Source organism: Mus pahari, chromosome 3 (genome assembly GCF_900095145.1).
Source record: "Mus pahari chromosome 3, PAHARI_EIJ_v1.1, whole genome shotgun sequence".
In the NCBI taxonomy this organism is placed as follows: Eukaryota; Metazoa; Chordata; class Mammalia; order Rodentia; family Muridae; genus Mus; species Mus pahari.
In genome coordinates, this window is record NC_034592.1 from 5,108,790 (window position 1) to 5,133,794 (window position 25,005).

A 25,005-nucleotide genomic window follows, 5' to 3' on the forward strand; every position below is an offset into this window, starting at 1 on the left:
AGGGAGAGGGAGAGGGAGAGGGAGAGGGAGAGGGAGAGGGAGAGGGAGAGATTGATTGAACAGTCCACTCTAATGCCGAGCTGTCTCAGCTAGGAAGTGGTGGACAATGATAATATGGCTGGGAATGGCACAACCCAAGCTGCAGATGACATGTAATGAGGGTCCATGTCCTCCATGTCCAGAATCACATAGTTACCTATGTCCCTTCCCACTTCCTTGGACAGTTTCTCATCTGGCCACTCAGCTACAATTAAGTGTGAGCTTCAATCTGATGGACAATTTCTTTTCTAGTCTACAAACAGTCCAGAGAGCAGAAAGGCCAGCTGCCTCACTTCTGGCAAGTTCCCCTTCTATGCAAATAAAGAATGTAGTGCTTCCCGCTTTAATCCTCTTTAGGATTACTGCTCCTTGTGGCTTCAATGTCTTTTCTAATCACTCCCTATAGTGACATTCCAAATGGTCCTGTGACTCAAACCTATCCAAACAGCTTGAGCATACCTGACACATAGAAGTGGGTTGCCCCTTTCAGCACTATAGACCATCTCAAATATTCTTCACGAGAACAAAACATCAGGAAGAAAACTGGACCTTTCGTAAAACATCCTGTTTTTCTTACCATGTTTTTAATTCCCCATTTCAAAAAAAGCATTTTGAGAGGCCTGGGAATTATTATCTCCACTTTGCTCTCCATTATGACTTGGGAGGATTCTAAAGACCAGCCAAGGATAGCCTGATGACATATGTGCAGTCTTCCCTCCCCCACCAGGGCACACAGCTTTCCCCGGTTCTCTTCAACCAGAATAAACTGCTTTTCTCATGTGTCTCAATTATATTTTAATAAAATTACAAAAGGCCAAAGAGGGAAAGCCAATCATCCCTCCATGCCTCTATCTCCACAGAGCAAGCTCAATTTCCTAGTTTCAGTGGAGTGCCTTTCTTCTGAGTCAGACAAAGGGCTTTGCCATCATACTTTCATCAATCCTCCCAACTTAAAGCAAGCATCAAATATTATCATTCCCATTTGAGATGCAGGAGAAGATAGGCATAGTGATTGAGACATAATATGTAGCTGAAATGAGACGTTTTCAAAGTTGGAGTGATCTTGAAAACATACCACATAAGCCCTGCATTGTGGGAAGTTCAAGGCAAAACTAACTTCCCTCACTAGGAGATGCTCAAAAGTTCCCTTCAGACACAAAGCAAAGTTGTTCAAAAGTATTCAATTATGAGGATTTTATGTATTTACATTCTAACTTTAGGAATCCAAAGTAAGACAATTTTAAAGAAATAGCTTCATAAACAGCCCTCCAACCTATTTCCAGCATCCTCATGATAACAAGGACCCAGGGTCATATCTTGGAGCATCTTTGCCTGCTATGCTAACCTGTGCTGACCACTATCTTGGGTATTTGGTCTGTGTGATAAGCAAGGAATAGTTGATGTCTTGTTCTCAAAGTCAGCTGCACTGTGGTTTGTCATCCAGCATTCAGAAATCTCATCCATAAGAACAAAAGTTTAGCTAAATCTGTATGCTGGCATACTAATGGGTTTTCAAGGACAGCCCACATTTCAGACCCTTTTGTTGATTGAGACTTCTCTCCACATTGGATGAGAAGGAATGCAGCCTACACAGAATGTTAAATGCATACATATTTATGTGGGTTTACACTCTCAGACCTGCCAACCTGAGATGGTCTGAAACCCACTTTGCCACACTCAGAGAGTAAACACATTGCCCTATTTACATTCCATACAGACACCTTAGTTCAACGTTTGTCATTCATTTCCAAATCCATGCAATAAAATTATTCTGGTTACTTTTTTAAAAAATTCTTATGGCTTAAACATACAGAGATGAAAAGCATTATGAATTTTTTTCCTTTTAGCCTCCAAAGTATATGCTCTCAAACACTGGGGCTTTAGCCACCCCATGATCAACAACTAGCCCTAGTGAGTCACAAGATTCAATGGGAACAATTACAGTAGACACAAAGGGCCAAATTCCAACAATACTAGGTAATGTACTCTCAACAAACGATGATCCTAAAATCTAAATTGGTCCCCTAATAATAACATTTTTAGTTATCCTTCCAATCTTCAGGATAAAACCAGCCTTGGCAACACATAAACATAGCATGCAGTCTCATTCCTGACTCCCATGGGTGGGCAGCTCCTTGTTGTCCTCCACATACCAATGCTTCTTTTGCTTATTCATTCCTAAGCACTCATTTCACAAACTCTTCTGTAACTGATCTATAACCATCACCACACTCCAGGTGAGGAGTAGGCATCTTTTTCTTCATCCCTGAATCCTTAAAGCTTCATCTGTCTCCAAGCCCATGGCCCAGGCTGAGTTCTGTGATCTAGGTTAAGGACTGGTATATTGACCTAACAACCACAGCTCTTCAGAGGGCTCTGTTGAACACCCTTGTTGACTTTGTTCACTAAGCACAGAGCAGGAACCTTAGGATAAGATGGGTTGGTAAAGGTCAGGAAAGGTCATCATCTTGGTAGAGAGGTAGGCTTAAACCTATCATATCACATGATAAACTTCACTGGAGATGTCTGGAGCAATGCAAAGGCTTCCCATATCACAGCAAACTCAGGAGCATTTCTCAGGGAGTAAATGATAAAACTCAGTCCCCACTCTTAAGAAATTTGATACTTTGAAATATGGAGCCAAGGGTCACCAAGCAACCTCCAAAATGCCATCTAAGAATAATTTAATTTTTGCACCAACAGAAGACACTATCTTTGGTATTTGCCCTATGGCACAAGACTCCAGGTAAGGCATATGACAATGCTCACAAAATCCTAGAAGACAAATGTGCTTAGACATCACTTCAAAAAGATAAATGAAATAACAAACAAGAAAGGCTATCTGCACACAGTGAGCTCTTCAGGAATCTTCCCTCCCATCTATCTAAAGCCCAGACATAGGCTCATAAAGATACAGTGATTGGCAGACACATACCTGAACTTTGCACAGCCAAATGAAGAAGAGAGAAGTGTAGCATACCCTTGCTGACTGTATATACTTTGATGGTACAAGAAGTCAATCATGTTCTCTCCAAAAGCCATACATTGTTCCAAACATGGAATTTCATGTGATCATAACTTCATTATCTCACAAGAAACATCTCTGCTTTCAAGAAGTTTTGGAGACACACATGGTAGTGTAGGCCTTTAATCCCTGTACTTTGGAAGCTAAGGTAAAAAAGATTGTGAGTTTGATGACAGTACATACTATACCACAAGACTCTGTCTCAAAATGAGAGGGAGGGAGGGAGGGAGGGAGGGAGGGAGAGAGAGAGAGAGAGAGAGAGAGAGAGAGACTGCAAAGGCTAGATGAGGGTGTTGAATCCCTGAAGCTGGAACTGCAGGCAGTTGAGAAATGAAGACCAGTCCTCTAGATAAGCGGCAAGAGTTGTTCATCTCTGAGCCACCTCTCCAATCCCTGACTCTGTTGCTCTGAGCCTCAGTGTACTCATAGCAATAATGTTTAAAATATAATATAACTAATATTTGTTTTAATAATAATATTGCAAGGCTGGGAAGATGGCTCAGTGGTAAGTGGATTTACCACAACCCTGAAAATCTGAGTTTAACCCCTGGAATGCACATGGTAGAAGGAAAGAACTGTCTCCTGCAAGTTGTCCTCTGACATCCCAACATCAACTGTGGTACATCAGCAGCACAGGCGCATATGTGTGTGCATGTGCACACACACATACAGAGAGAGAGAGAGAGAGGGAAAGAGAGAGGGAGGGAGAGAGAGAGAGAGAGAAATGTTAGATTAAATACATATTATTGCCCCAGTGATAATAATCTATGGCACCATATGCAAACATTTGAAACAACACTGATAGATTTAATAGCTGTTTATTATGATGGTGGTGTGCTTAGCCATTTGCAAATCACAGATGATTTTACTAAACCACCCTCCCCACAATACACATATATACACAAGGTGTCAGGAGACAAATGGGAATAATGTGGGGAGCAGATGGGATGGCGGCTTCATGGGCAGACTGAGAACACACTCCGTATGTAAGTCAGGAAAGGGCCCCAAACTAGAGTTCACCAAACGCACCTAGAAGATTACAGCAACCCAGCCCACCCTTATTTTCATATATCAGTGGTCTACTCATGCTTTAGAATTTCTCATCATTCTCGATGACTTTTAAATTTATTCCTTTACTGAAACACTGTGCTCTCTGCAGAATTTAGAATTTTTTATTAGTTCCAGTCTAGCAGCAACAGAATCAAGTTTAGGAGTACTGTAAATAATTTCAGCGTCAGCCCTGCCTCTTGCTTAGTATTTCATGTTTCCGACCACTGGCATAAAGCCTGGGGTCAGAATGTGAGATGTGAATTCATCTACTCTAATTAACCAGTGCTGTCACTGACTGAATTCTGTCAGTGACACCACAGCCCGCTTACTCTGTAAGCACACCAAAAAATGCTTTCCCCCCTCCCAGAAAGAGAGTAAATAGAAACTTACCCTTCAGTGTACTTAGCAATTTAATATCTCAAATGGCTTATCTGGCAGAAAATGAATGTGAAATAAAGTTATGAAAGTCCTTCCAGTCAATGCACAGGGTTGGACTGGAGCAACTTTGGGGGGAAATGAAGGCAGTAAATGGTTAACCGCCAGCAAGCAACCTCATGCTGCAGGACACACAAAGGTTCGCAGCAGTTGTTAGATTCATTTAGAGAAACTCAGTTTATTTCTCCAGCAGGGCTCTCGCCAGCCAATCTGTATTACAACCCGCGGGAGCCTTAATATTCTCAGCAGGATCAAGATTCAGGCCACACTGATTCAGCCATTTAATCTTGCAAGAGAACAATATTTGGCAGGAAAAGACCCCAAAGCACCAAGGGGATGTCCCAGTGGTTCGTTGTCAGCACAGACTGGGCCAAGAACACCGAAGGCAGAAACCAAACTGCAGAAACGGACGCTGACATCTCCGACACCAGCTCTCCATTCAAACATACACGTACACTCCACGCATGCAGAGAAAGCACAGCGTATGCACATAGACAGCTTGTTCCAGTACAAACGTGTCTTTAAAGGGCAAAACGTCTTCTTAATGTCCTCACTCTTATTGTGAAAAAGTCAAAATTTAAAAGCACCACCCTACAGACAGGAGACAAATGAAAAGTATACATAAAATTATACATAAAAGTATACCTTTGACTTTTCAGACTTTGCATAGGCACAAAGGCAGAAAAAGCGTATTAGGATGCTTGTATGAGTGAAAATTTACATTACTATTATATTCTCTTAGTCTTCGTTAACTCATTAATTGACCAATACTTTTCCAACATTAAACCTTTGTGCCATTTTATAGATAATGGTATGATATGGTTAAACGCTGTGTTTCGTTTTGTGGAATAAATCTTCATTTCCCACTTGATACTTCTGCTAAGCAATTTAGGTTGTTTGATTTAATTCTGTGTATTTTTAGAAACCCATGCTGACAGGTAAACAGGGAATTGGGAAAATCGATGCGGAACAATGAAAGAACACAATAAGTAGGACCTGCTACTTAGCCTACAGTGTGGCAGTGTGGATCACTCAGTAAAGTGTGTGTGTGTGTATGCGTGTGCGTGTGTGCATGTGTGCCTGTGTGGGTGTGCGTGTGCGCATGTGTGCGTGTGTGTGTGTGTGTGTGCGTGTGTGTGAGTGCGTGTGTATGTGCATGTGTGTGCCTGTGTGGGTGTGTGTGTGGGCATGTGTGCGTGTGTGTGTGTGCGCATGTGTGTGATAAGCACACGTGATATGTAAGCATGTATTTGAGGGTGTGTAACCCAGGTATAAGCAGAGGGCACAAGAGGACTTTGAGCTTCTGACCTATCCACTGTACCCACTTGAGACAGTCTGTCACTGAAGCTGGAGCTAGGCTAGCAGCCAGCAAGCTCCAACCGTCCCCTTCTCTCCACTGCCCATAGTACTGGAGCTACAGCCATATGTAACTACACGCAGCTTTTATAAGGATTCTGAGGATTTGAACTCAGGTCTTCATGTTTGCACAGCAATACCCTGCTGAGCCCCTGGGTAAAATCCTTTTTAAATCATTTTTACATAGTAAGGTCAAAAGTTCTATTTCTTCATCTCTCAAACACAGGATAGCTATTTTTCTCATATTAGCACGGTATCTCCCTCTATCCTGCATTAATCACAGCTAGGAAACTAGCTATGTTATCTAATTTAGTATAAGGGTTGCTATGGCAATTACTTCCTCCCCTTTCAGAGGCTAACTACAAGCTTGCTGAGGTGAAGGGTCATGACTATTTATCTCTCTTATTCCTTGTCTCCTAAATGCCTATACATAGGAGACATTTAAAAATGTTAAAGTTAATAAGTAAGTTCTCAAAGTGTTTTTTTACTTCAAAATCTGCATTTTGGATTTATAGATGCCCCAAATAGACATGTCTGAAAACACAGCAGCTCTGTCAGCAATCCTGCCCCAATCCACAATTTGGTACCAGGATCTCTCCTGGACCTAACATGTCTATGCTGAGTGTCCCAACCTTTAACATGTTGCCCTCTCTTTCCTGCTTTTGATATTTCATACCCCATCGACTGGACCCTCCACCTTTGCTAAAGCCATATCATTCCACTCCACACATCCCATTGTGAACACAGAAGGTATACAAAAAGAAGTTGTTTGTCTCTTCTAAATCCACAAGACCTGATATAATCGATGTTCACAGTCAGCATTTACTGAACATGTGTACTCATGTAAGATACTTGGAAAGGCAACCTCATCTCTGCCTTATTTTTTATAGACAATGTACAAGTTTTTAGAAGATTTAAGCTTAAAATTGAAGCCAGGTACAACAGAACATGCAAACAGTCTCAGCCATTCAAGGGCGAGGGGTCACAGGGATCTGAGGTTAGCCTGTGCCACAGAAACCCTGGTTCTAAATCCACAGCACAGACAAACTAAACCCAAAAAAATAAGACAAAGTTTAGAACTTCAGCTTGTCTTCAATGGTCACACAACAACAATTACACAAAGATTACTATGTGTGCCATTCCAGAAGAAGCTGGCTGTCAGCATCCAAAATGGGAAATGTTCAAAGGAGGATCTGAGGTTTAGCTCAGTAGTTACATACTCTGTTAACATGCCCAATGCGCCGGCTTCCACCGCCACCACTGAAAAGGGAAGGAGGAGGAGAGGAGAGGTGGAGAAGAAAGAAGAAAATGAAAGGGCAGTGCTGGAAGAGGAAATGGAGAAAGATTGTTTTTGAGATCTTCAGTCTTTTCCAAATCTATATTCTTTTGTGTAGCTTGCTAAACACAGCAAACTTTGAGCACTTCTGTAATTCTGGCAACAATAAAACAAAGCTGAAGTTAAACAGATTAAAACAAATTGATGGATATAATATTTTTAAAAATTAACTTTGTTACAGCCAACAATATAACCATGAAAGAAAAATCAAGGAAACAATGCATGCAAGCCAAAAAAAAAAAAAAAAAAGTTTCCTTCTTGTTATCCTTTGAATTGAGCAGAGTCGGGCAGTTGTGTCTTCTTTTCTGTCATGGTCACCAGGGCTACCTTCTAACCCTTTTCTATGGAGAGAATACAATTCTACTTGAAGAGAAAAAGAAAGAATCTCTAAACTTCTATTTGAAGGACCTGGGGCTTTGTGGAGACTCTGCTAAATTCTCAATTCAAAGGTCAAGAAGTAAAATTTTCATAATATAGTTCCCCTAAGAAATAAAATATCAGATGGTGAATGTGACTACATATAATCACACTTATACACATGCACACCCTCTAACTTCCAAATTGTAGCTTGTTCTTTAATTGTACGTGTCTACTGTCCTTGGAGTACTGGTGGGTTTTAAGTTGAATCTTTTCAATAAGGCTCCCTTAAATTATGATTTTCTAATAAGACAAAATAACATTTTGAGTATCACTCTTATTAACTAAAAAGATAAGTTTTAAGCATATTTCACCAAATCCACCAAAATCATAATTATATAGCATAACTATTAACGATAGTCCACAAATAATTATATAAGACTTCTAGTTTTTCCTTAATATTTATGATCCTCCTGCTGTGAACTATGTCCCACAATATACAATTAAGTAGAGGAGAAAATTCGGATGCTATATAAGTTTGAAATTGTATCATGCCCTAGAAATGGAGACATTTCCCAAATGCTAGTCTTTATTAGGCTCCCACGGGGTAAGACGCTTTCCTTCCTCCTGATTTGCCTCCACTCTGGCTTATATTCACTTCAGCCTGAGCTCACCGTCCAATCAAAGACATTCAAAGTCTAAATTTTGAACTATAGAATTTAACCAAAATCTGGAAAGTATCAAAACATATTTATGACTATATGTTAGCTTCTCTTCCACTAACACCATCAGAAGTTGTCTGAAACAGTAGCCATAGAAGGCTACGTTTAAGGCTACTGACCAAGCTGGTTTATAAGAATGGTTTATAATTCTATCCTGCGACAGAGTTTTTCAAAGTGCCTTTACAAAGTACACATCATTCATCACTTCAGACCTTCCCTGTAATGTATGTAGACTACATCTGACTCAGTGCTTTTGCAGATGGAATTGTGCCTCACACTGCCACCCCCGAATATTCATAGTGAAGCTCTGACTATATTTGGAATTCAGTACTTAAAAACTTAAGCCAAAGTTAAATGAGGTCATAAGGGCAGGGTCCCAACCTCATTGGATCAATGCCCTATTTAAAACAAAGAAAGGAAGATGAGCTGCATAGCAAAGAAAGGAAAAGACACAAGGTGTGGCCATTGATGATTTGCAACCTAGCAAGAGGGTTCTAACCAGAACCCAACCCCACTCAACCTCAATCTAGCATGGTCTGGCTGTAGACCCATGCAAAAACAAATCTCTTTTGTATTAAGCACCCAGCCTGTGGTATTTGCAATATAGACTTACTATGGTGGAAATGTGAACTGTTCCCTCCTGTGGTTGAGTAATTGATCCTCAACTGGTGGTGCTGTTTCGGGAGGTGTTTTAGTTAGGGTTTTGTTGCTATGAAGAGATACCATGACAACAGCAGCTCTTATAAAGGCAAATTCCTAATTGGGGCTGGCTTACAGTTTAAGATTCAGCCCCATTGGACGGAGCACAAGGTCCCCAATGAAGGAGCCAGAGAAAGTACCCAGGGAGCTGAAGGGTTCTGAAGCCACATAGGAGGAACATCAATATGAACTAACCAGTACTCCCAGAGCTCCTTGGAACTATACCACCCATCAAAGAAAACACATGGTGGAATTCATGGCTCTAACTGTATATGTAGCAGAAGATGGCCTAATCAGTCATCAATGGGAGGAGAGGTCCTTGGTCCTGTGAAGGCTCTATGCCCCAGTATAGGGGAATGCCAGGACCAAGAATAGGAGTGGGTAGGTTGGGGATCAGGGAGAGGGGGGAGGGGAGAGGGGATTTTTGGAGAGGAAATTGGGAAAGGGGATAACATTTGAAATGTAAATAAAGAAAATATCTAAAAAATTTTTTTTAATTATTAAAAAAAAGTATTCAAAAAAAAAAAAGATTCAGCCCCATTATCATCATGGCAGGAAACATGGCATCATGCAGGCAGACTTGGTGCTGGAGAAGCCTAGAGTTCTACATCCTGACTTGAAGGCAGTCAGGAGGAGGCTGTCTTCCACACTGGGCAAAGCCTGAGCATAGGAGGCCCCAAAGCCCACCTACACAGTGACACACCTCCTCCAACGAGGCCACACCTCCTAATAGTGCCATTCCCTATGGCCATGCATTCAAGCACATGACTCTTTGGGGGCCACACCTATTCAAACCACCACAGAAGGCTGCAAAAATTTGAGGACATGGTGCCTAGCTGGCATACATACAATAAGGTTGGCCCTTGAAGGTGATAGACACTCTGGTTCTGACCAGAACTCTCTAGTTTGTGAGCTGACAAGCTCTGAGGAAGCCTATGCTGTAAGTTTCCATCACCTTGACCTCAGCTGCTTGCCTCTGCCGTCTCCAGCTGACGGACGGCATCCTCTGAGCAGAATAAACCCTTCCTCCCTCCATCACTTCCATCAGAGGCTCTGCCAGAGAACTGAGAAAGCTAATATAAAACTGAAGCCGTTTTTATACGTCTTTATAAGATCTTTGTATGCATTTGGTTTGGGTTTTGCTTTTTTATAGACTCTGACTTCAATGTTCTAGAACCTGAGTAGTCCTTGCATTTTCAATAATCTTAGTTTTTAAGTCACACAGTAATAAGCCATAAGCCGTACCTTACTGAGAACGTATTGCTTCAGTTATTCTATAAAACTATAGAAGTCACCACATATTTAAGAGGCACACAAGAAAACGTAGGTATTGTCAAACAATACAACAAGAATGAAAAGAAATCAAAGCAATTTCTAAAAGACCCTTCTAAAATGGGATTTTGATAAGAAAGAAGACACAAAATACATTACTATTTTATAAATTATTGCCTCGTGTGGCTACTCAGTACACATTTACTGGGCATGGGCTACATACCAGGTACTAACTGGGCCACCAGAAATCTTGTATTGAAAGAACAGATTAGTCCCTTCCTTTACTGTGACATTTGTCCTAAGAAAGATGTTATGAGCCAAGACTGAGAAGTTGGGAGAAAGCTAAAGTAGCCCAAAACAGAAGTAGGGTGGGGAGGTGTGTGGCAACTCCTTTGTTCTCCAGTTTATTACTGCGTTGGATCACACCTTTCTATAGTCTAATGTGGAACAGAGGAAGGAAAAATGCCAATGGACCCATAAAAGCAGATGGCAAGAACAGAAAGATAGGAGATGCCAGGTTCAGGCTCCATATCCCCTATTGCTGGGGTCATGCTCATAGATTCCTGGAAGTGTCCATTGCCTGGTACAACATTATCAGAGAGTCAACCGATGGAACGAGATGCAGAGACCCACAGCCAAACATTAGGTGGAGTCAGGAAAATCCTGCAGATCCGGGGAAGAAAGAATCGTAGGAGCCAGATAGGTCAAGAACAACACAAGAAAACCTACAAAATCAGCTAACCTGGCCCCAAAGGGACCCACAGAGACTGAACTGCCACGGGCAGCATGGACGGGACTGACATAGACCTCTGCACATATGTAAAAGTTGTGCAGCTTGGTCTTTATGTGGAACTCCTGACAGCAGGAACAGGGCTGGCTTTTTTGCCTACATTTGGGATCCTTTCCTCCTACTGGGTGGCTCCTCTAACCTCAATGGGAGATGAGCCCAGCCTTTCTGCAACTGGATATGCCAAAGGTAGTCCATATCCATGGGAGGCCTGCCCTATTCTAGAGAGAAAGGAGGAGGAGGGGATGGGGTGTTGGAGGGGTGAAGGCAGGACTGGGAGCAGAGGAGGGAGGGAGGGGAAACTGTTGATGTAAAGTAAATTAAATAATGAAGGAAGGAAGAAAGGGAGGGAGAGAGGAAGGGAGAGAAGAAGGGAGGGAGGAAGGAAGGGAAGGAGGGAGGGAGGGAGGNAGGNAGGNAGGAAGGAAGGAAGGAAGGAAGGAAGGAAGGAAGGAAGGAAGGAAGGAAGGAAAAGTCCGCAGGGCTAAGAGACAAGAGGGACAGCAAAGCTCCAAATCTCAGGTCTCGGTAAACCAGGGATAGCTCTTGTTTTCCAGGCAAAGTATTTTCCATTTTATCTTAAAGGCAGTAGGGATCCATGGGCATATTCTAAAAGGAAGTATGAAACAATCAAATGTGTGTTTTAGGAAAAATTGGCAAGAAATCATGTGGTGAATGACCTGGAATGGAGCAAGAACTATCTAGACCACTGCAGAAACCCAAGTAAGGAACAGGGGCATGTTCTGAACAGAGGGACAGTGTGCTATGCTGTGCATTCTGGAGATTAAAGAATACTGACTGAAAGTGTAGACAATCTCCGTTCTCTTAAAGTTAATGAAGTAAAACTATGAGATGCATAAAGTACTGATTACAACCAGACTGTGGACTATAACGTGTGGAATGACTGTAGGAAGTAAGTGTAGCCCCCCTCAAAGTACTGCAAGGATTCTTCAGGAGAGGAAGATCACTAACCAGCTGGTGAGTGTATGCTGGGGTCAGGAGTCAGGACTTCATTTTTCCAGTGGTGTCAAATTGGTCAAAACAAGAGGAATGACTCACAGGAAAGTCCAGAGCAGATATCAACTCCAGGCCTAAAAGAAACGGGCAAAGAGTGTTGACAAGCCGTGGAAGATAAGGCCGGAAATAGTTCAGGGCAATTGTGAAAGGTCATTAGAGTCCATAAAGGGCATAGGAGGGTAAACTTCATCCTGCTCAACGGGGGTGAGGGCAGAGGAGGGTTTTATTTAATGGGTCACGGGCAAGATCTTGGTGGCGCAGATACTTAAGTAAGATTCATCTGATGATGGTATTTCACCTAGCACGAGAGAGCATGAGGTGCTTCAAAGGAAGAAAAACGCTCAGGGAAGGAGCTGCTGTAGAGACTGAAACAGGAAGGCAGGTGGTAAGCCCGGAAGCCAAGAAACGGTGGAGACAGTCGGTCTCAAAAGCAGCACCTCAAAAAGTCAACTCTGGATTCCTAATCTGGGTCCAAGCGGAAGTCACAGGTGCCAGGTCTCATATTTCGGAGGCTCCTTTCAAAGCTCCCCTCAAGGCAAGGCTATTTACCAAGAAGCCCTGTTCTTGCCATGCACAAGTGATTACTGGTTTGAGACATATTTGTTTCTTTAAGTGACTGTGGCTAAAAAAATTAGGGATAAAAAGCAGAGATCAGCCTTTGAAGTCCTGCCCTATGTGGAAAAAATAAAGCAAAGCCAGCTGTGAGGGACACCATAAATGGGAAAGAAAAGGCCAAAAGGTAATTTTCCATATATTTTTCACAGGAAAGTGTAACTATTCCTTATAGAAATCCTTTCCCTAAGGAGAGAGGTTGTTCAGGGGGTCTAATTAAACAGTGTGTCAAAGTATTCCGAAACCCATGAACTATTCATGAACATGTGTTAGACATTACAAGGAAAATATGTGCTATTGTCCCATCGATTTCTTTGGCATACTTCATCCCTGCTGTCAGAAAGCGCGCTACTGACCCACAGTGACACTGGATTATATCAGGGTTACTAACAGAGATGAGCTGGAGGTGAAATGCAGACTGTTAAAGTGAGCTAGGAGGTCACCCTAAAAGCACAAGCCTTCAAGGGCTTACATGTTAGCCATCAACTTCATAATTTATAGATTATGTTAATAAAACCATGATGGGTTATAATAAAATACCAACCCATTTTCCTTACATGCTACTTAGTGTACTGACCTACTTAAAATCAAGAGCATCTGTGCAAAGTTTTACTTAATGATACAAGTTATAGTGCCTGTATTAGGAGGAGACTTAACAAAAAAGAATCCATTTGCATGCTGCATGACTTTCTAATTTTTATCTTTCTCTCCTTTCAAAACCTACGTCTGTGTTTGCTGTGTACCAATAGAAAGCAAGCGCCCCCCCCCCACGTCAGTTGTTTGGATTCATATAAGACCTAATTGCCTCCTACAGGATAATTTTGCCACCAGTTTACAATTAGCATGCATTTCTCATGCATGAGTTGACCCAATTACATAACAAATTTTACCTTTGGGGATTTCTCTTGACTGCTTGTCTTCTGTCCACCATACAGCTCAATTTTACACTGTCAGCAGCTGAACGTGGTTACAGTCAGTCTCTGTCAAAATGATTTATTTAAATTACAAACAGAGACCAAATCCCGAGATAATCATCCCTATGCTCTCACGCTCACCCTTACACTCAACCTAACTTTGAATCAAATCTTTTAATAGTCCACAGCCATTGTATTCAATTATTTGGTTTCAATAATCCAATATTTCTGAAGCTAACTTATAAAGTCCCAGGGAACTAAATCAGCAGTGTCCTTGTGAGTTTATTAATGGGCCTATAATTTATTTTACATTCTAAGTCAATGAAAATTTATGTGGCTATATCAAAAGAGTTAGGATTAATTACATTTCAGTATCAAATTACAGACAGCTTTTGATCTTTGCTTTTCTTGCAAAGCAAGCAAGCTTTCCTTATGAGTGGATATGGTGGGTTGCAAGTGGTAGCAACGAAAATATAGTTGGGAAACAGGATACATAATCAAAGCTATAGGCACAGAGTAAAAGAAATGGTCTGGTGGGCAACGGTGTAAGGACACTCACATAGACACACAACTGTGCAGCAAGGACAGGCACAAACTCGAGCAGGTCTCATAGGGATTCACTTACCATTTCCATCCATCTCAGAAAGCCTGGCATTCTCTCATTGCTTTCTTCCTCTTTCTCTTCACATGATACTTTCCTTCCACCTATGATGAATTAGAAAACAAACAGTATTTATCTAAACCAGAAAGGCTGTAAAAACCTCTTGGGGCTTGATTTTACCATTTTGTTTCCCAATCTATCCCCACACTGTGAGTTAATTGAAAGTGTAGCCCCTAGGTGTGCTTAAGCAGGCACAGGGAAAGACATCAGTCATCTCTGGCAGGCCACACTGAGTCCTTGCAATACTGAGCATGCTGCCTAACTACCCTGTTGCAGGTACCCTGAGCGCCCACCCTGTTCAGAGGTTGGAGCGTGGGAACCACCCGAACCTAGAGCTGTAATAAGCTAGAGGTATATGAACAAGACCGATGTTTTAATATTCCCCATGGGCATGATATTCCTAGTCTTTGTATGGCTGGACTGACTTAATTGTGAAAACCTAGAGAACCCAGCAATCCTACGACAGCACTTCCCAAAAACTTCCCTAGCTATATGCTGCTGCACACAGACTTGAAACAAAACCTCAACTTGTAAACATTGTCTACTATTAAATTTTTCAGCTGAATATCCCAACTTCCCATAAAAGACCCTTTCTAAGCCCAACCAGTAAAACTCCCTGGGATACAAATGTCTCAAATTCAATGAAGACATCATCTAGAACATCACCCATCACTGGGGGGAAATGAGAGCTTTATTTTAAAAGCTAAGTTCTGCTTCTTTCCTATGGGTAGGGGAATTCCAAACCCACCTCTTTACCTCTTTCTGCAGCTATCCTGAGGAGTGGAGAAGAAGCACTTTAGGTGCTAGTCCTTAAAAGGTTTCCCATGTTCACTGTGCTGTCATTATGGGTACCAAAATAAAGAAAGCAGGGCTAACCCACATTTACCTCTTTTATTATACAAAATTTAAATTTAAGGTTCTGTTTTATCCACAACCCTGTAACATTTGCAGACTGAGCTGCTATTTCCAAATGACTTCAATTCCTAGACAAATGAATGTGAGAGTGTCTGAAAATTTTTCATAACAGTGACAGACACAGACACAAGCAATCAAAAATGCCCACTCATCCATAACACATTACCCCAAACACCTAGGAGTTATTAAATTCACAGCTTCATGTCTTTATACTTTCCTCAGTCCAGAGGGATTAACAGCAGCTTAGAAAGAGCCACTAAATATCCAAAGGCAAAATGAACTGGAAATATATTTTATAAAGCAGATCAAAAAGAAAAATATAGACTGTAATGATCACTTGGGTTCCCCCCCCCCATCACCTGGGGTCTAACATAAGACTCAACTCACAAATCTCATCTCTTCTAATCATCAGGGTGAGCTCCACCTAGCCATCTCTAGTAGGAAGAGTATAGGATCTTCCCAATTTAGAGCCTTGCTCACTTCTTCCTCTCAGAACAGAAGCAATGCAGGTCAGACTCAAAACTTATCTCCATGGGTTTTGCCTAGTATTGTTCAGTGGCTTTACATTAAAATGGTCTAGAGAATAAGAAAAAGCAACATGGTACTTTTCACATCTAGTCAGATTTCTCATGGCAAGAGACCCTGGAGTAATATGGAAAACCCAGTGTAGAATGGGAAAATTCTACACTGTAGAATACAGAAGTGTAGATGGGGGTCCTGGTCTTATAAATGAGTAATAAATTCATCAGATCTCAGAATACTTTGCAGCTCCCCTTTTTCAGGAGTAGGTTTAACAGAAATATTGTGAAATCTTTTCTTTACTGTAACCCAAGCATTGATAGGCCCCATCATTGCTAAATGAACTAATACTGTAATTTTTATGGTACCTAACACCAAGAAAAAGCAAAGGGGGAGTGGATTAGTTGTGGTCTAAATTAGATGCTTTTAAAACTGACCATTGTCTGTCTCATAGGCTATATCTTATTGTTGTTTTGTATAGGCTGCTACAAACACGACAGTTATAGATTAATACATACCTGCGTTGTAAGGGGTTTGGCATAGTTAAGAATGGATCTGCAAACGACCTCTGGCATTGAATATAAAGTATACTCCTGCTAATGATAAAGTTTCGTGAGAAGGTGAGTCATTTTCTAGTTACTTATGAACACTGACTTAATTTGAACATAAATGAAAAAAGGCTTACCTTTGAGTGAACTGTAATCCTCTTGTAATCCATCACATGGATGGTCTTGAGAAGAGTTGCTTAGTTCTTTGAGAAATAAACTTCTATGCTAGTTGAGCATTTGAGAGAGAACTGAAGTTGACATAACATTTTAAGACTCTGAGCAGAACTGTATGTCATTGAAATGCATCTCTGCTTTGTACTTTTAAAGGAAGGGTTTTTGATTTCAGGGAAGAATGAATGGGGAGAATGAAGATAATTATCTTTATTATTCATTATTGGCAGTCCAAAAAGTCAGTAAGAAAAACCATGGGACGGGGTGGATATCATCAGCTCCTAAAAGTAACTCTGTCTCTTTAAATGAAGAAAAAATTAAAAAGGAAAAACGCTAATAGAGAATGTTCACATAAAGACCGGACAACGGGTAAATCATAGCGAATGTGATTAAAAAGAGAGGCTTCTTCCTGGCCTTGAGATAACATTTTAAACACCAAATAGTTCTGTTCCTGAATTTTTAACAAATAACATGCTAAACTCTATCTACAAATAGTGTGTGAGGATGAGTTTGTGTGTGTGAATGTGTAGATATACATATATGTGTGTGCAGCTTATGACCATGACCTAGTATCAGTAAATGCAAATCCCTCTGCTAATGATAAACATTTCCTAGAAATTAGGGCTATATTACTTATAACTTCTGTAGACTCTGTGTGTGTGTGTGTGTGTGTGTGTGTGTGTTGTGTGCGTGTGTATTTGTAATACTTGTGACAGTGACATCCACATTCTCATGATGGTGGTTGTAGCTTTGCATGTTTGCTATACCGTACTATACCATGCACAGCTTTTAATTTCCATTCTGTATATCTAACATTAAGCCTACTCCTTTGCAGAAAAATGCATTTTGACATATTTAATGCAATACATTAGAAGACATATAATCACACATATGAATTACAAAAATCAAGGATGAACTGTTTATCTACCTTTAGCAAGTCCTAGATTCACATTCTAATGCACCTCAGACTTCTTCCAGTTCCAATTTTGGCTACTGTAGAAAATATATTACTAAAACGATGTAGTTTTCAAGTAGAAAATAGCTACATAAATAAATGCTTATTTCTAAAATTAGATAAACATATGATTAACAGATATACAAACTATTACACAATTAGAAAAGACTTTTTTTCTTTACTATACTCAAACTATATGTTAATGTTATATAGTTCTCTACATGGAGAAAAACTGTCAGAATTTTCATTACAAACATCTAATCTTGTCCAAATATGAAAGCTGGGAGATATTCAAAATATATGAAGATGATACTGTTATAGGCGCTAGGCTGTAGATAAATGACGAGATCGGAGGCCTGGGATTTGACAGGTGACGCTGGCATGCATTATGAGGAGTCTGGACCCACTCAGCGACAGCTACGCCTCACACACATTCAGTCTCACATTCCTACCCAGAGACACACTCCAGGGCCACCTCTCCATCAGTAAATGTCGTAAAAGGGCACCTACGTTACTGATCTGCTCCTGGGTCCTCTTCAGTCGCTGCAGCTCAGGGGTGTCTGTGACAATGCTGAAGCCCCTGCCTTTGCTTTCTTCAAAATCTCTTTTGTACTTGACCTGACAAGAGAGAGGAAAGTTGATCTGTGTGTGTTTGTTCGATATTATATGTGAGTAGTATACATGTGGTATAAGCCCATCTTGTCAGTGAAAATGCAACCCTTGGAGCCTGGGCTGCGCTGGGGAGGAGGGACATGAACCGACCAGCCCTGCCTGTATGGCATCTACACCATACAGCAAAGCATATGGGTACGATTACACTGTGCTGCGCTGACAGATGTCTAGTAGATAAATGCTTATAAAAATGTTTATAAAGTAGGCCACACCTTGGGATTAGAAAGCTTCTCACACTGACCCTTGGTACACTGTGTGCAGAGGTATATAGTGTGCAGGCACGACTCTATAATCCAAGCATTCAGAAAGTAAGGTTTCTGGACCAAGATTTCCAGATCATCTGGTGTCAGGAAGAGACTAGGATGTAGCCTACCTAGCAAGGCCAAACCCTGGGTTCAAGTAAATTAGAGCAATAGACTTCCTTTTAACAAGGTTAATATTACAGTGTCCTGGCGGCTGAAACAGCCACAGATAAATCTTACAAAGTCTGTCTCCTGTTAATCATACAGTGACCATATAGAACATCAGCTAAATACTTGTTTTGTTAATGACTGGATGTTCACATTACTATGTTCTTGTTTTTAAGAACCCTGAAAACACATGCTCCTAGTTCAGACCCCACTTTGCTTTCAAAACTAAAATCCTCAAGGTAATAGTTAAACTATCATAGCAGCAGATAAATATATGGACTTGTTGCAAATGTGGATCCTGAATAGGGTTGAAGGTTCTCTTAATAGGATATATGATAGTTTTTCACTGAGTGACACCCATATTTATAAACTTAGTTCTGTCAAATATGGTTACCCTTGAGGCTACTGGAAGATTTTCTTTGGCCAGATGAGCTTTAAAGGAAAAAAAATTAAAACCTTGATTAAAAACAAATAGAAAAATTTTGGAAATTCATCAATTTCAGCTTAGGAATATCTCATTTTCTCTCCGTGCTTTCCTTAATATCCTCCCTAAATTCCTAAAAGCCTTAAACTCTTTACTTTAGCTATTGCCATAAATAAATGATCCAATAAATGGTCATATTTTTATTACAGAGAAAACGCTGACTGAGCTTGGCCTTCTAACCCCACTCCCCCAGCATCTGTGAAGGTATCCGGCACACGTCTGAAGACACACAGGCCCAAGGCACAGTCTCTGTCCAAAATAAGCTGGTCAGATTAGCTGGTAGTGAGCACAGTAGGAGAATAATGGAAGCATGAAAAGACCACATGAAAATATACTGAAAACTGGAATTGTAAGTTTGGAACTGATTAGCATCCAGCAGTCCTCAAGGCGTTCACAAGACACCTACGAATAGTTTGGTTTGGGCCTGCCTACTCAAGTGACTTGTTTGGAAAGTGTGCAATCTACTCTGTAAATGGTTCTCAGTGTTTTCGAAGCTATTTCTTCCTTTCTAATGGTGTGGTACGCTCTCAACACCCACTCAAGCACCGACCACCCAGTATTTGTTTACTATATCCCGGGAGCCAAGGAACCATTAGTCAGCTGAGTCTTTTCCACACTCCCACCCACTTACATCCTACCCAGCTACCAGAGCACCTGCAGTGGCTCATGAGAGTGGCTCAGCAAATGCTTCTGAAAGACAGGAAAGCCAAGCATTAAACCTAGAGAACAGAGTGCGGGCTGTCTCACAAACGGGAAACAAAATGGCTCTGCATGGGCCAGCATCTGCCAGAGGGACACGAGGAGGGACGAAAGCCAGGACCCTCAGCTGAATAACTGCTACCACAGTGTGATTAGGAGTTATCTTACTTGACACATTGAGTCTAGTACTTATTAAGACTCATATAAGCTGCCCTTGCCCCAGCAAAACAAGAAAAGAAAAAAGAAGAAAAAGACTTTTCTCCCCTTGTGCTCAGCGTTGGCTATAAAACTTGTAATGTCAGGTCTTTGCCTTCTCAACTGTTTCTCAAAAACAGTGTTTCACCGAGTGGCATTCTCAGCCCCCCCCCCTTGAGAGTTTCCTTATTTAGTCATTCACTCAGTCAAGAGTTGTTTCAGGTGTGGTATGGAGCGAAGAATCCCAAAGGAAGAGATGCAAGACAGTGGCACAGGCAGTGTCAGAAACGCTGGCCTCATACTCATGCAGCGGCCAGAGGAGACTTTGGACAGCAGCTGCCTTTTCAGTAAGTCCTGCAGGGGTTGGGAGCAAGAGGAGTTGCCTTTACAGACAGCAGGCTGCTTGGCAATAAGGACGGAAGTAAGGAGAGCAGAGGAACAAGAGGGTGCGGGATGGCGCTGCACGCACGTCCTAAGGATGCTGGCCCTTCTTGCTCTTGAGACAGGATGCCCATGGAAGAGCATCAGAGATGCATCACAATAGACTTATATTCAAACAGCCTCTCTCTGGAGAGGAACAAGAGGGAAGCAAGGGCACAGGCAGGGCAGTTAGTGTGGGGACCTCCACAGCACTGGTCCTCCACCAGCAAGCAGCCCTGAGCCCACAGGAGGAGGCAGAGTTCTGGGTCCAGCCTCAGGATCTTGCCTTCCTGGAAAGCTACCAGGCAGCTGTGCAATCTTGTTAAGTGGGACAGGAAGGGCAAGGAGATAAAAAAGGCCATGGCAAAAATGGAAGTCTGAGGTCAGAAAGAATATGTGCTGACCCTGGTGGGAGGTGGGGGCAGAGGGGGGCTGGTCATGCAGTCTTGTTTTCTCACAGTCTTATCCATTTAACACTAAATAAAGACACGTTGAAAAAATTGCACTTTTTTTCAGACAGTATCTTACTATACAGCACAAGCTAGCCTGTGAGCGCATGATCTTCTTTCTCAGCCTCTTTAAGTACTAGAACTATAGGCATGTCCCCACATGTGAACACACATGGGCGTGCATGCATGCGCGCACACGCACACACACACACACACACACACACACACTGAAATTCTAATATCAAATGTAAAAAATTCACACAACAGGCCATTTGAGTTTTTAGTAATTTTTTGCAAGGTAACTTAAAATGTTATTTCAAATATAGAATTCTATTCAATATTGATATTCTATGTTTGTCCATATGTTGCCATTCTGAGTGTTTATCTATATAGATATATGGATATATATATGCATACACATGTGTATTCATGGTCACATATGTGCATGTTTGTGTACATAGACTTAAAATGCACAGGTACATACACTTTATACATAGGCACGACATAAAAATCAGGCACAGAATAATAAAGATTGATGAATGTGGATTCACTCACTAGCAAAAGACATGACCTAGCTAGTGAACCTCCAGGTACAGAAAGTTAAGTCAGCCATTCTAAGTTACTTCATCTTAATGGAAATGTTTGACAGCAGAAACTCAAGGTTTAAAGGCAGGAGGAAAAAAATCAAGAGCACGAAACGGTGTTCTATAAAGCCTATTCCAAACATGAGCTAATGAGGGGGAGCAGACGTTCAAGAGGACCCAGGAGTGTATCACAATGGATCAGGGCAGAAGGGCAAGCAGAAGGGGAAGGCAGTTTAGTCTTAAAGCAGCTTGTCGGAATATGCTTAATAGAAGTCGAAAGCCTATGGGCATATTTACTACTGATTCATGTTTCTCTGCTTGTGATCTCATTTCGGATACAATGAGATCAATGGCCAATCCCACCACCTTCCCAGACAACATAAACGTATCACATTCTGTTCAAGGGAGGGTTGCAAGGGATGTAGTGTCATAAAACTGCATGCACAACTCTGAGTTTGATTTGCAAAGTGTCATCAGCTAGGTACTGACTTGTGCACTTCAGTAGACTCTAAGATGCTGGTGGATGTGTGGATGTGGACCATATGCTTTTTCTATTGATGCTGTGCATACATTAGAGGCTTAAGAAATACTTCACGATTGATTATTATTTGGTCCTGGTCTTGTGTTTTTAAAGCCTAAAATGCAAAACACTGGCTTACCTACAATGCTCTATGGGAATTAAGCACTACAAAGGAAAATCTGATTAAAGGTGAAGTTAATTTTAACAAATACTGAGTCAAAGAATTGAGTTCAAAGGTAAATTTGCTTTTTATAAATTAATCCTATAATTTGTAAATGTATGACTAATTAAATAAAATTAAAGTTATAATTACCTTTTCTAAACATAATCACAATTCATTAGAAGCAATTTCCATGAATTCTCAGCTTCAAATTAACCTTTTATAACATCATAGAGACACTTGGAGATGTTTGCAGATTTTTCAGGTCTCCATGTACTGACATCCAACTTTATCAGACTCAGGAGTCTCGTTTTACAAAAGATAAGCCTATATTTTATTACAAAACAAGTAACCTAAATATATAATATGTAAATACATACAATATTTTAATTAATTTCGTCACCAGCTCTATAATGATCATATGCAAGATATTGGACTACGTGTGAGCACTTGACAGGAGAGACTCAGCCATGGGCAAACTCATTGTGTGCTTCAGCTGCTCTCAGCTGTGTGACCTCAGGCAGGATACTTAACCTCTCTGAGACTGCTTCCTCAAGAACAAAACAAGGGCGATTGCAATAAAATACTGATGGTACCTTTGAGTATAAGTTAAATGAGATGGTGCATCTAGTGATTTCTGCTATATTCCAGGCTCTGTACTGGTCACTTTTCATACTATAGGAGGGCAGATTAGACAGGTTTGTCAGCAGGTAGTGTGTAAACATCCCAGTGATTAAACATCCGGTGACCTACACCACCATTTGTGGGTACTGTGCCACTGGCAGCTAACTCTTTACATCCTCTTCCTCTTTTCTTCAAAATAGAAATAAATAGTTTAATGTTCTTTACATATCGTCTCAGGTAAGCACTGGCAAGAATGCATTTTGGCCCATTGTATAGAAGAGGGAGGCTTGATGCTATGGAGCTAGCAAAGGGCAGAAATTCCATCATTCTGGCAACTTCAATGACATTATTTCCCAATTTACTTGAGAATTTTTAAAATGCTGAATTGGAAAATGTTAAACTGAACACAGATGAGGTATAACAATGTTCTGCACACAGGTAGGGATGGGTTTGAAACCCAGTGAGCAGTTCTTAGGGGACGAGAACAAGGCAGACAAGCCGCCCTGCGTAAAATTCAACTCCTTCATTGCCCATAATAGATCTGGTGGTGTCACAAACTGACAAGGAGACTCACTCAGAGTCGAGTGTAACCCAGCCCACACTTCACCACAAACATCACTCTGCTGTGTCACTGCTAAAGGCCAATAGTCACATGGCCAATTAGTGCCGAGCAGGTGTGGGGTACCAATGCCCAAAGAACAGCATTAGTGAAACTGGTGTGTCAAAGCAAATAAATGAGGAAACACACACACTAACACTGTTGAAGGGAACCAGGCCTAAATAGACATAATCCATATTTTCACCAAGAACTTAATACGTAGAATCTAATAATTTAGGCAACATTGGAGTTTTGACTTCTAGACACAAGTCTTAACTATTTAAACAGCCACTTTCCCCTAGACAGCTACATGATTATGACTTCTGAATACCAAGAGTTTATCACACACACAGCATAGAATAGTACTAAAATCATTTGAACTGTAAGTTTACTATATATGGCTAAATGAAGGACAGAATAAGAAACCGTAACAGGAAACGTTCTTAAGTATCTATCTATCTATCTATTCTGAGCTATAAAGGCAGGAAATGAATAGTTTCCAGTTAGGAAATTGCTAATCTGGAAGTTAGTAAGTTAAAACACAAGCCATATTCCAACTGTGATGAAGAAAGAGAGCAAAGTAAGCAAGGAACCAAGCAAAAGTATACAAATAGTGAAAATAACACAAGCTCATAAGGAAAGTGTCTGTGCTTAGCCCTGAGGATCACAGCTGATGAAAGGGTCCATCCTCTCTCTTACTCCTAACAGATTGAAAATGCCATTAACATCGTTCCCAACAGCCCTCCTACACCTGCATGCTCCATCAGGCAAACACAAACCATTCATCAACAGGAAAACATGCTCCTGCGTTTCCAAGTAAGGGGGTTAGCAAGCCCCTAAGAGTGCAAATGATGACTAATGCAAAGTAAACTTATTTTAAGAGAATTATTCTTCTTATGCACAGGGCACATTAATAGTGCTAGAAGACTGCTATGTTGGCAGTTTTAACCACACAGATGGATCTCTGAGGCCATTTTAATGGAAAAAGATTTAAGACTAATTTCTTAAAATCAAAATTTGCTCACAATATAAATTTAGAAAATCTGACAGGTAATTTAAAAGTTCTAAGTTAAACTAGAAATATCATACTCATTCAGTCATTCCATGTGAAAGAAATTATTAAGTGTACTTGAAATGCTGAAGAATTGTGGTCTCTTGGCTTGATAGATAATGGTAAAGGCTGTGCTGTAGTGACTGCTGCCATTTAAGGACTTGAAGGTAGTAGCCATTGTTCTAGAAACTTGGCTATCTTGCTTAATCTTTTTTTTTTTTTTGGTTTTTTGAGACAGGGTTTCTCTGTATAGCTCTGGCTGTCCTGGAACTCACTTTGTAGACCAGGCTGGCCTCAAACTCAGAAATCCACTTGCCTCTGCCTCCTGAGTGCTGGGATTAAAGGTGTGTGCCACTATGCCCGGCTATCTTGCTTAATCTTTAACAAAAAAAAAAAAAAATCATCATCACTCTATAAAAGTCCTCTTTTGTCATTTTTTTATACATGAGAAATACATGAAGACCTATTCGGGGTCCACCTAAAACCTATCTCCTATGCCTTCACTCCATCTACCCAGAGTGCCTTAGGAATCACCATTTTTGTCGTGGCCTACTTCCCTAACCATGGACTGATGCAAAGACCATCACTTATGCTAATCTAGTCCAAGTCACCAATTGGAAGACCTAACAATTAAAATTCACAGCACAGAGGGAGTCTCTCACTCTGGCAGCTAGAACCCTAAGAAATTAATATCTGTAAGCATCTATAGCAATGCCTGCCACTGCCAGAACCCACCAGGCTAGATGCAG

At 41.0% G+C, this 25,005-nt stretch overlaps 1 protein-coding gene and 1 long non-coding RNA gene across 2 annotated transcripts in view; both read right to left on the reverse strand.

The window, feature by feature from the left end:
• Positions 1–25,005, reverse strand: part of Nebl (nebulette) — a 363,961-nt gene that overhangs the window by 154,280 nt on the left and 184,676 nt on the right. Inside the window, exon 4 of the mRNA XM_029536747.1 lies at positions 17,901–18,008. Within this exon, the coding sequence (XP_029392607.1) occupies positions 17,901–18,008 (108 nt within the window). The remainder of the gene's footprint in view (positions 1–17,900; positions 18,009–25,005) is intronic.
• Positions 13,583–17,561, reverse strand: LOC115063632. Its single transcript, XR_003843494.1, has 3 exons — positions 16,235–17,561; positions 14,247–14,326; positions 13,583–13,687 (listed from the first exon to the last, which is right to left on the reverse strand). It is a non-coding gene; the product is annotated as an uncharacterized LOC115063632 (long non-coding RNA).